General features: G+C 38.1%; 2 protein-coding genes across 11 annotated transcripts in view; one reads left to right on the top strand and one right to left on the bottom strand.

Moving 5' to 3' along the window:
- LOC113017539 (phospholipase D1-like) overlaps positions 1-12,795 on the bottom strand; it is a 118,436-nt gene that overhangs the window by 62,160 nt on the left and 43,481 nt on the right. The gene's annotated exons all lie outside the window — the stretch shown is intronic.
- Positions 1-12,795, top strand: part of LOC145424363 (uncharacterized) — a 33,813-nt gene that overhangs the window by 10,653 nt on the left and 10,365 nt on the right. For both annotated transcript variants that reach the window (XR_013905424.1, XM_080297610.1), the window contains exon 2: positions 5,241-5,346. Coding sequence is in view for 1 of the 2 variants with exons in the window: in XM_080297610.1 (XP_080153736.1) it covers positions 5,329-5,346 (18 nt within the window). In the remaining variant the exon portion in view is untranslated. The remainder of the gene's footprint in view (positions 1-5,240; positions 5,347-12,795) is intronic.

Genomic DNA, 12,795 nt, shown 5'->3' on the forward strand with positions numbered 1-12,795 from the left:
ATTTAAAAGATTAAATCGTCATGCAACCGCGAATGTTGCTGTCATCTTTCTGCTCCTGTAACAAAAAACACATAAATTCATCCACCCTTTTGTCCTGTCTAGGTGGAGGTTAACCTTGAGTCGTGGTCAAGTCCTGTCAGCTTTTACCAGTCAGTCAGTTTGTTCTTTATTTCCATTCATTCATTCTTTGCTGATAGTGGAACCTGTCGTCGCATTTAGTTTCCACTTCCAGCAAAATGACGTCATTTCAAAAAGAAAAAGAACTTCTAGATCGGATTACCTTGCTGAATCCGGTTTAGGCTGGGACATTCATTTAATAATTGTCCCAAATAAGTGGCTTTCTCCTGAGCCCATTTTAATGTGGAGAAAACTCACTTGTAAGGCTTTCTCGACAGGTCGTATAGCACTTTTAATTTCTGACGTGCAGATCTGCTTAAAGAAAAGAAATAGACAAACAAAATCAGTGCCTGTTCAAAAGATAAAATGAAAAATAACAGAGATTATCAAACAAAACTTTCAGTGCACTGTGAAAGTATCAAAATAAAAAGGCCTTGTTAAGTCATGACACAAACTCCTCATCTCAGGAGGGTAAATCATACCATTAGCATGGTTCATCATACCATCATACTAATCGGCAGGCTCGACTTCACAACAGAAGAAAAATCATCAGCTAGATTCACTCCAAGCCAACCATCAGCTGCACAACACACAACATAACCCTAATGTCTTATTAGCTATGAGTTTAATCACCAGGTCTGTGCTCTTCACTCATTTAGGCCACAGATCTATTGTATTCAATTTTCCTTTTCCCTTCATCATAAAACATGTGACATGCTGTCATGCACTTCATAAAAGAAGTTTGTTCTGACGTATTCAGAGTTGTGTATCTAGATACAGAATTCACTCGCACATCAAAGCAGGAAACTCAGTGTTTTAGAGTCTCCACTCAACACAACAACTCCAACACATCTCATTCACTCGTGCTAGAATTCAGTCACCTTTCATTAATCTAAAACCGATCAACTAATTTGCATATCAGCTATTAACCCACTAAGTTGACAGGACAACAGGAAAGCATGTTCAAAATAGTATCACAAAAATAGAATTTCCCTCATACAGTAAATTACTTGCTGCATTAATCAAGCAGGAAGCTTCTCCCAATTTACCATTTTAACACTAAATTTATTGTCTGATCACTGGTTAGTCAAACCAGGATCTTTTTTTCCCCACAAAGGTTAAATTGTTGTCCTGCAACCTAGAGAGTCAATTTTTTTTTCTTTAGGATAAATTCAGTATTTGATAACAAGTGTCTGCTAAATTGACACTATTTTAACACTGATGAAAGATAACAAGCTAATTTTCATTGCATGGGTGTTTGTGTTATTAGGCAGGTCTAATGCATGTCTGTGGAGCTGCATCTCCAGCAGAGCATGTTCTTAAACCTGCCTTTCCTACACACTTCTCTGCTATTATTTGATCATTTCTTAACTAATGTGCTATGAGTCTTCATGAGTTATTTTGTGTTTGGAAATGTTAGTAGGGTTAATGCATGTTCTGCTTGTTTGTGTGATTTTGTATGTTTCTATTTGTTTCAGACTCCTTCACAATTTTCCCACTTAAGCAGTCAGTTTTCTTTTCCCCAGGTTTGCTAACCCAAATTTTGATTTCCCACATTTAATAACAGCACTCTGTGTTTCCACTTACTCTCACTCTGTTGTCCTCTCACTCTCTTGTCCTCTCCCACTTTCAACAGTCCACAGCCGGCAGTTCTCCTTCAGCTTTGTCCTGTGTTCAACTGTCTCTTCTTGCCATTTTACTCCACAGGTGGCAAATGTCAAACTCCAACAGTCTCCTCAGTTCTCCTCAAAAGTTTTCTTCACATGCATAGTGAAGTTGCAGCTTGTTGGAAACACAGTGCCATTCATCCGATCAGTCAGGATGATGGGTTTGCTCTTCTTCTCTGGTGCTGTTTGTCCACATTGCTGCTGCTCGCTGGGACTTTTTGTTCAGGACTTTGCTGCTGTCTCTTTATCTGCCATGTTATTGCTCTTTGGAGCTGCATTCCTTGTCGTCAGGGAGGTGTGAGCTTGCTTGTGAGGTTGAGAAACACATGGTGCTGTAAATAAGTCAGCCAGAAACTTGGCCTGAACGTTTCCAATGATGTTAAACTATAACTTTCTTCCGACTGTTGCATGTGGAAAATTGATTCAGGTCTGCTTTTCACCTGAAAGTGACAAACTAAGACATTTTCATTATCATCATCACTGCTTAATCAACACATCTCTCTCTCTCTCTGTGTTTGTGTGAACAATCCTTTCTTAAAAGCAGAAAATTACATTGTAGTTGTTTTTCGGCTGATCAACACGAAACCTTTTTCCTATGATTATTTTTCTTCGTCTACAATGTAATTTGTCTCTTTTTCACTCTTTTTTTTCCCTTTACAATAGCTTGTGATCCGCAAAATCACTGCTCTCACTCACAATCAGAGGCAATTACTTTTGCACAGTGCACAAAAACACTGTGATGTCAGACACATTCACACTCACTTTGTCATCTGCATAAATAAATCATATGGCTGGTGATATGTGCCATGGTGATCCATAGGCATGATCACACGTTTATTTAATTATTTTCAACCCAACAAAACAAATAAACAAAAACATGATGCTGATGCTATGAACACTCCACACACATGAGTCAAGATGCAGGAAAACTGCTCATGGAAACGCTGCACACTCCAGTTATCATATGTCTGTGAAGGTTCTCAGTCATCCAGGTCATCGTAGTCAAAGGAGCTTGCAAAGAAAAGCGTCTGGACTTCTTTAAGTTGCTTGAAGACGTTTCACCTCTCATCCGAGAAGCTTCTTCAGTTCTAAGGTCAAATGGTGGAGAGTCCCAGATATAAACCTAGTGGGAGTGACCCCGTGACCCCCACAGAGGGACAAAAGGACCCCCTGATGATCCTCTAATCACCTGAGCCAAGGTGTGAAATTGGGTGGGGGACCCAATCAGCCAGAGTTTCGTGTGTGTTAACACACACCCAGGAGTTGTTTGCTCAAACACTCTAAGAAATATCTGTGCTGTTAACACAGTTTCATGCTTCAAGAGACACTCTTTAAAGCCTCGTGCTTTGACACAAACAGCTGGCTTTTCTTTTTCCCTCTTTTCAATGGCTTCCATCGTCAGCACTACATCAACGAAGAGGCCATCATCTGGTTTTCCAAAATGTCCAAAGATTTTCTGGAGGGCATCATGCTTGGCCCACCACCATGTCTCACCTATTGGACTGAGGCGTCTGTGTCTTGTGTTTTCGGTTTGTTTCTCCCACAGATTAACCCTGTGATAGGACTCCTTGATGAACACAGTTATGTCATTAAGTAAATTAAAGAGTGATCCACTTTCAATGACACTTTGTGTTGTGTCAGCAATCACAAGATTAAGTATGTGTGCATAGCACCACACATGCACATGAGTTGGAGACTGGGCAGTCATGAGTGCTGAAAAGCCTTTGTACTGGCCCTGCATATTTGAAGCACCATCTGTTGCATTCCCAATGCACATGGCCTTGTCTAGATTCAGATGCTCTAAAACTCCGGAAAGCAAGTTTACAAAGTACTGCCCCGTGGATGCTTCGCACCTCACTATGGAGACAAGCCTCTCCTGCACAGACTCAGTAACATACCTGATGATTACTGAACACTGATCATAACCTGTGATGTCTTGGGTTGTGTCTAGCTGAACAGAAAACATCCCAGCTTTCTGGACATCACTGGCGATGCTCTCTTGAAGGAGATGGCCAAGTGCATCAATCACTGAGTTGACAGTTGTTTTGGAGAGTAGGGTGATGAGAGATCCTCTACCTCTTGATCCACTGGTCTGATGCAACTTCTTGCTTTTTTTCAATGCAGTCATTCAAATGTTCTCCAAGGCACATATCATACTTGCCTAATAACACAATTAGTTCCAGAAAGTTACCATGATCGATGGTGTTATCACCTAAAGTGTATGCAGCCTCATTCTCCACATGCCTATAGCTGAGTCCCCTCTTCCCAAGTACTTTGATCACATCCACTATACGCTCTAAAACTTGCCGTCTCTTTTTCACTTGTGCTCTGTGAGCTGACAACTGACTGCCAGCAAACAAGCTCCTGATGTTGCCTTTTGAGCACCTTAAGAAAAAAGCTTCAGCACAGGTCTGGTGTGTATTGCTCTTTTCATGCTCCTCTGTGCGCAGATGTATATGTCGCCAGTCACTCATGCCTGTTATAAATGTGCTGGTGTCAGTCAGCCTTGCAAATGCCAGACACACAAAGCAGAACAATAAATGGTGTTCTTTGCAATAAGTAAGCCACTTCCTGTTGGTGCCATCTTTACAGCTGAACACCCTCATCACAACTGCACTGCTACTGTTCTGCTGTGGGTGGTAATCTAAGAAGGCCTGTAATATGGCAGGTTCAGGGCGAGCAAAGTAATCGATGCCCTGGCTCTCACTCTCCTGCTCTTCCATCTCTCTCTCTTGCTCTTCCATCTCTCTCTCTTGCTCTTCCATCTCTCTCTCTTGCTCTTCCATCTCTCTCTCCTGCTCTTCCATCTCTCTCTCCTGCTCTTTTATTTCTCTCTCTTGCTTGCTCTCTCTCTTCCTTTTCCTAAATCCCTCGTTTTGCACAGTCCCTGACGTGCTCTCCGTTGTTGTTTCCCTGCTAATTTTAGCATCACACGGCACAGCTTCTGTATCACGTGGTATAAGGCTCCGCCCTTGTCATTTGTTGAGCAGGAAGAGTGAGCGCTTGTTTTCATGCAGAGTACGTCCCGGATCAAAATGTGAAGTTTTACAAATCACCACTTCTTTAGTGAATATCATTTCAGTCTCAGACAATCTCGTTTCTCTTACAGAGGTTGAATGCACCTTCTGCGGATGGCGGTACCACACAGTGTGCGTGGACTTCCCCTGCACAGAAGGCAACTACAAATGCTGTGAATGCTAAATAAAGAGAAACAACTGATCCCTGTTGTCTTTGCTTGATGATTGGTTTGAGTCTTGACAATCCACATTGCTGGCGTTGGATCTTTCAATGCCAGCAATGGCAGGTATCAGTGCTCAAACCTTTTTTGTTTGTTTCCAACAAGTTGCCCACCTCGGGAAACAACAATGTGTTCTTTTACTTGTCAGATGAACATATGAGACACTTTGACTCTTCAGTGCAGTGTGGAGCCTAACAAAGATCTGTTTTGTGTCCCAGCTGATCAGCAGGAGGAGGAGAGTCTGACAGAGCAGCAGAGGAACATTTTCAGCTACTTGGACTCAGCTCAGCCACTACAGAGGAAACAATGAGCTCAACACAGAAGGTGACAGACAGAGCAGGACCATATGACCAAAGATATTTATCACCATATACATTTGAACATTTGCCATAACGATGTAGCTGACGATAGAATTGACACCAGACAAAATACTTTACAGCTGCACAACTTTATTAAAAACCCATCAATGTATTTTCACTGAAACAAGCAGCTGTTGTTTATGTGCATTAAAGTTATATAAAAATGTAACAGTGTAAATGCAAATTCCTCGCTGACAGTTTAACCAAAAGGCGTTTCCAGTGGAAACTGGCCGACACATCCTGAGCATAACCATGTATAATATCCACTAAACTTCAGAAGAGGTTATACAGTCGTGGCCAAAAGGTTTGAGAATTGCATAAATATTGGAACCTGGAGAAGTTGCTGCTTAAGTTTTTATAATAGCATTTTGCCTGCACTCCAGAATGTTATGAGGAGTGATCAGATGAACTGCATCGTCCTTCTTTGCCATGAAAACGAACTTAATCCCCAAAAAGCCTTACCACTGCATTTCATTGCTGTCATCAAAGGACCTGCTGAGACCATTTCAGTGATCGTCTTCTTAACTCAGGTGAGAATGTTGGCGAGCACGAGGCTGGAGATCATCATGGCTGTATCCCGATTCAGGTTCTGCAGCTTTAAAGTCCTCAAGGGCCGCGTACTCAAAGACCGCTAAGGCCGAAGTGCGAGGCTCGTAGGCTCGTGAAATGGGACGTCTAGCCTCCGTCGCGCTGCCCAGGTTGCCTAGCAACCATGATACTAACAGCTGGAAACGTTTCATACAGCTTTGTTTGACAGAAATGAAGGAGAACATATTTAGTTCATTTGTTTCTACATGAGCTCTGTGTGATTTGATGAGTATCTGAGGCTGAGACCACAGGACTGTGAAACATGATTGTTGGGCTTCATTTCTGTGCTGAACAGTCGTTTAAGATTAGCTGTAAATAACAATTAGCTGATGTTGTTCATGAGACTAAAGTCATCACACTGTGGTAATGTAAATATAATATGGCCAATATTATAGTTATTATATTAATCACTTCACTCACAGACAAGTATCTGTGACAGTGTGTATACAGATGTATCATATATAAGAGACAAATATTGTTCTTTTAATATGTTGGTACAAAATTTGGCTCAGTGCTTACATATATGTGTAAAAAGCAAATGTAGGAGCTGTGATAACTGTGTCTGATAGAATGAAGAGTCGACTGATATATGAAATATTCCTTTATTGGGTGAGAAAATCAGACCATGTCATAACTGCTTTAAGTCACACAGAATAGATATCAGAGCCTTAAACAGGCTGACTTCTGCTAAATGGGTCAAACTGGGCAGAAAGTCTACAAACACATAACATCCTTATAGAATATGATGTAACACTATAGATCAACTTAGCTCAGAATATATAAAGCATATAAACAGTTACAGCAATGTGATGCAACAAACACAGCAGCTACTGATCCAAAATACTCAAAGCTTCATAGAACTGAAACCAACATTTATTTTTAGCTCCATTCTGCTGCTGATACAGACTTTAGGTTTCTGAACATTAAACTTGTTGCTGCCTTTCATAGTGTGTAACTTGAAGGCCCTGAGTACTTTCTCCCACACTGGAAACACTGGGATGATCACATTATTTGAACATTACCTAATAAGACTGATTCAGCACAGACAGTTATGTTAAACTTTCCTAGCAGTCCTTCACAAACAGGGAACAGTCTGTCTATTCTCTCAATCTGTCAGCTGCTGCTGGCTCTTCCTCCTCCTCTTCCTCACACACTGCTGAGTTATTCCTGGTGGATCATCAGGGCTGCAAAGCCTCACAAATGATGTGCAGCAGTGGGTCCCTCAGTCTGTCCTCACTCTGGACACTTGCAGTCGTCACACATGGAAATCAAATGTGTGATAAGCTGCAGGATTCAAGCACAAGTGTAACTTATAAACACATGTTCATACTTTTATTCCACAATCAGAGAGAAAGAAACAGAGAGAGAGTGCAGGACAGACAGACAGGTGACAGTCTCAGGTGTACACACTGCTACACAACAGCACCAGAGAAGCAGGATTTAGTGTTTGTGTTATTACGAGTGTAAACAAGAAGAGTTCCAGATGGTGCAGTGGACACATGTGTGACTGCTGTGATTAAAGCATCTTTCTTTCAGCTTAACGAGTGAACCGTCAGCTCGTTCAAACACACGTTAAAGTGCGTTTGGCTCGACACCACCGAACAGAGGCAGCAATATAACACAGCTCACATTAACAGTGCAGTGGATCCTGCTTGTGCCGTGATGTTCAGGACTGCAAACCGAGCAGCATCACTGACTTTCAGCTTGTTGTGTTTGTGGATATATGACTGACTTTAATTATCCACAAAATCATCACATTCTCTGTCAGATTAAGGTCGACTATTGAACGGCATATATTTTAAAGGCTTTAAAACCAAGTTAACGCTGAAAGTACAAACATCACTAATGTCACATAACTCTGCCGACAAGGCATAGCTATGGCTATGAAATGCTCTTTGTGTATCACTTCTTCATTATGAAAGATGTCATTAATGCACTAGTAATGTCTCATCTGGAGTATTGTTCAATCATTTGGTCAGCAGCTAATAAGACAGATCTTAACAGACTTCAGTTAGTCCAGAATAAGGCGTCCAGATTAGTGTGAAGATGTTCATACTATACTAATATTGATAAAATGCATAATAACCTTTCTTGGCTTCCTGTACAGGCTAAAATATTCTCTGGCTTACTTGTAGTTCTAAAGAAAGCAATTCTGTTAAACACACCACATTTATTCTGCTCAGCTGCAGTATCCAGATGAAATACATCATCATATTACACAGTTTTCAACAAGCTGCAATTTAGTAAATGCTCGAGTTAAAAGTAACGTTTTGTAAAACTGTTACATTTAGAGCAACTTTTAAGTGGAATAAGTTGCCTTAAAAAATTAGAGAATTATTCAAAACTTCAATGAACACTTAAAAGCCGATTTACAGAGCTTTTAGTTGTTGTAAATATTGTAAGACATGATTTGTTTTTGAAATTTGTGTAATGTGCCTCAATGTTATTGATATTATTATTATTATTATTATTATTGATTGCTTATATTTGAACAATTGTGAAACCTCACTGTGGATGTAAGAGTGAAATTATGTGGATATCTTGAATCCACTTTATTGTGTAATATTTTATGTGAGTATTTGACGGAAGACGAGCAACATCTGTTGTGGAAGCTAACGGGGTTCCTTTAGAATAAACAAACATAGGATTTATTATCACTGAATAATTCTGTATAAATCTATACAAATTATAGAAATATGTAATAGGAAACAACAAAATAATCTAAACTAGAAAAATTTGCATTTCCTGCGAAAATGCAGTGTGGATGCCTTAACGGCTGAAGATATCTGCTGAAAAAAGCTGAAAAAGTTGAAACAAAAAAAAAAAAAAAAAGATGCCCTGAGCAGGATTCGAACCTGGCCCTCCTGATCAAAGGGCAGCTATTTAGCTCACTGCGCCAAACACTTTCTCACAAAGAAAAGGTGGAGAGATTGACAATTGTGCTAGCAGAATTTGGGCAAAAAAAAAAGGGGTGAAAATTCTGCTGAAAAGAGTTCCATCAGCAGAATTTCTGCTGAAAAGAGGTGAATGAGCAGAATTCTGCTGAAAAGAGGTTTTTGCTGAAAAAGAGCTGATAAAGTTTGGATTTGTGCTGAAAAGGGGTTAAAAAAACTGAAAATTTTGCTGAAATAAAATGAATAAAATAAAAAATAAAATGAAATTTGTGTTGAAAAGAGTTTAAAAAAAGTTTAACTGTTAAGTGAAAGAAATGTTGCCATAAGCTGGATTTGAACCCAGGCCTCCCAGTCTGAGAACGGATGCTTATCTCACTGAGGTAAAGCACAGCTCAGCCCATCATGCAAAATCAGTGACCACATTGATAATGTGTACCATTCATTTCAATGGTCAAAAGTCATAACACACATCAGCAGAAATAGCAGAATTTTTTAAAGTTTAAACATAGCATTTCTGCTAAAACTTAGTATTTATACTAAATAATATTTTTTTCCTGCCAAATCATAGCATTTGTGCTGGAACACAGAAAGTTCCACCAAATCATACAATTTGTACTAAAACATTATTTATGATTTAGCAGAAACATTGGGACTTGGTAGAAATACTATGATTTACATGAAATACTTTGACTTAGCAGAAGTACTACAATCTAGGAAAAAAGTACTAAAGCATAGCAGAAATTCTATCATTGAGCAGAATTACTAGGATTTAGAAGAAATACTAAGATTTGGCACAAACACTGATGTGGCTCAAGAACCTTTATTGTGCAGTTATACTATGATTTGGAAGAAATACTATACTTTGGCACAAATACTATGATTTGGAAGAAATACTATGTTTTAGCACAAATACTATGATTTGGCTCAAATACTATAACTATCCTCGGTCAGAAGGAGAGGCTGACATCCAGGGATTAGATTACCACAGGTGGAGTTTATTGCGGTCAGATGGATGGTACAGGGAGGTATGGCATACAGTAGGAGGATGTGGAGAGGTGATATGGTGTGGTTTCTATGATTAAGAACAGGGTATGCATTACAACATGCATACAGATTAAAGATTAAGAAAACTGGTAACAAATTCCTCCACTACAAATCAGTCTGATGCCACTTTTTACAGGGTTCCCGTTTAGTAAGGCACTACCCAAAAGGCGCCACAAGAGGGCACTCCAACACAAGAGATGACCTATTTACACTGATGCACTTAGTAAACAGCCCCTACTTAGCCACTACATAATACAGTGATATTACAGTATACAAATTCACACGAATACTATGATTTGGCAGAAATACTATGACTGAGTAGTAATACTATAACATAACAGATTTCCTAAAAAAAACTATTAAATTGCAGTAATTCTATGACTTGGCAGAGATACTACGTTTTAGCACAAATACTATAACAACGCAGAAATACTATGACTTAGTAGTAATACTATAACATAACAGTTCAATGTTCTTGCACAAATACCACAATATGGCAGAAATACTATGTTTTAGCACAAATACTGTGATTTGGTATAAATACTATGATTTGGCACACATACTATATTCCGCAGATACACTATAACATAACAGATATGCTACAACTTAGTAGTAATACTATAACATAACAGAATTATTATTTGGGCACAAATACCACGATTTGGCAAAAATACTATGATTGGGTACAAATACTATGATTTGGCAATAATACTGCATTTTAACACAACTACTGAGATTTAATTGAAATACTATGATTTAGAAGAAATACTATTACTCCATACAAATACGATACTTTGGGACAAATACTATGTTTTGGTTCTAATATTATGATGTGCAACAAATACTATGATTTGGCACAAGTACTATGATTTAGTACAAATACTATGATTTGGCAGAAATACTATGACTTAGTAGTAATACTATAACATAACAGATTTCCTAAAAAAAAACTATGAAATTGCATTAATTCTATGACTTGGCAGAGATACTACGTTTTAGCACAAATACTATAACAACGCAGAAATACTATGACTTAGTAGTAATACTATAACATAACAGTTCAATGTTCTTGCACAAATACCACAATATGGCAGAAATACTATGTTTTAGCAAAAATACTGTGATTTGGTGTAAATACTACGATTTGGCACACATACTATATTCCGCAGATACACTATAACATAACAGATATTCTACGACTTAGTAGTAATACTATAACATAACAGAATTATTAATTGGGCACAAATACCACGATTTGGCAAAAACACTATGATTGGGTACAAATACTATGATTTGGCAATAATACTGCATTTTAACACAACTACTGAGATTTGATTGAAATACTATGATTTAGAAGAAATACTATTACTCCATACAAATACGATGCTTTGGGACAAATACTATGTTTTGGTTCCAATACTATGATGTTCAACAAATACTATGATTTGGCACAAGTACTATGATTTAGTACAAATACTATGATTTGGCAGAAATACTATGCCTTAGTAGTAATACTATGACATAAAAGATATACTATGGTTTTGCAGACATACTATGATTTTGCACAAATACCATGATTTGGCACAAATGCTATGATTTAGCAGAAATACTATGATTGGGTACAAATACTATGATTTGGCAATAATACTGCGTTTTAACAACAACTACTGAGATTTGATTGAAATACTATGATTTAGAAGAAATACTATGACTCCATACAAATACGATGCTTTGGCACAAATACTGTGATTTGGCAGAAATACTATGACTTAGTAGTAATACTATAACATAACAGATTTCCTAAAAAAAACTATGAAATTGCAGTAATTCTATGACTTGGCAGAGATACTACGTTTTAGTACAAATACTATAACAATGCAGAAATACTATGACTTAGTAGTAATACTATAACATAACAGTTCAATGTTCTTGCACAAATACCACAATATGGCAGAAATACTATGTTTTACCACAAATACTGCGATTTGGCACACATACTATGATTTGGCAGAAATACTATGCCTTAGTAGTAATACTATAACAGAAGAGATATACTATGGTTTTGCAGACATACTATGTTTTTGCACAAATACCATGATTTGGCACAAATGCTATGATTTAGCAGAAATACTATGATTGGGTATAAATACTATGATTTGGCAGGAATACTCTGGTTTAGCAGAAATACTCTGATTTAGCAGAAGTACTATCTTTTGGTAGAAATTCCTGCTAAAAGGTACTATTTCTGCGTTTTAGCAGAAATACTGTAATTTGGCATAAATACTATAATTTGGGATAAATACTATGATTTGGCACATATAATATATTCAGCACATATATTATAAAATAACAGAAATATTTGGCCCCAAAACCATGATTTTGCACAAATACCATGATTTTGCAAAAATACTATGAATTGGCAGAAATACTATGATTTAGCAGAAATATTATGATTTGGCAAAAGTACTTAGATGTAGTAGAAGTACTTTGCTTTAGCAGAAATACTATGATTGAGGAGTAATACCTAAACATAGGAGAAATATTGATACACAGACAGTAAAGGGAACAGGAGCTGTGGAGAGTCTGGGCTTGGTATATGTAGGTCAGTTAAATTAGCTGCACCTGCTGTAGTCAGCCCTTACACACACAGACACAGAGAGAGGTGTGAGTTTTCTTCAGTGTATTTCTGACATTCAGGATTCCCCTCGAACAAATGGCCATAATTTCCTAACCGTAGAGGCTAGAACGGTCATTCAGGCATCGTTTTATTCAGAAGAGATGGGGGAATCTTCAGGTCTTCATAATTCAGAGATAAAACATAAATTCTTAAAGATATATGACTTGTAATACACTGTAACTGAGTAGAGGCGAAGCAAAAACTGCCTTGA

This window comes from Astatotilapia calliptera, chromosome 3 (assembly GCF_964374335.1).
Source record: "Astatotilapia calliptera chromosome 3, fAstCal68.1, whole genome shotgun sequence".
Lineage (NCBI taxonomy): Eukaryota > Metazoa > Chordata > Actinopteri > Cichliformes > Cichlidae > Astatotilapia > Astatotilapia calliptera.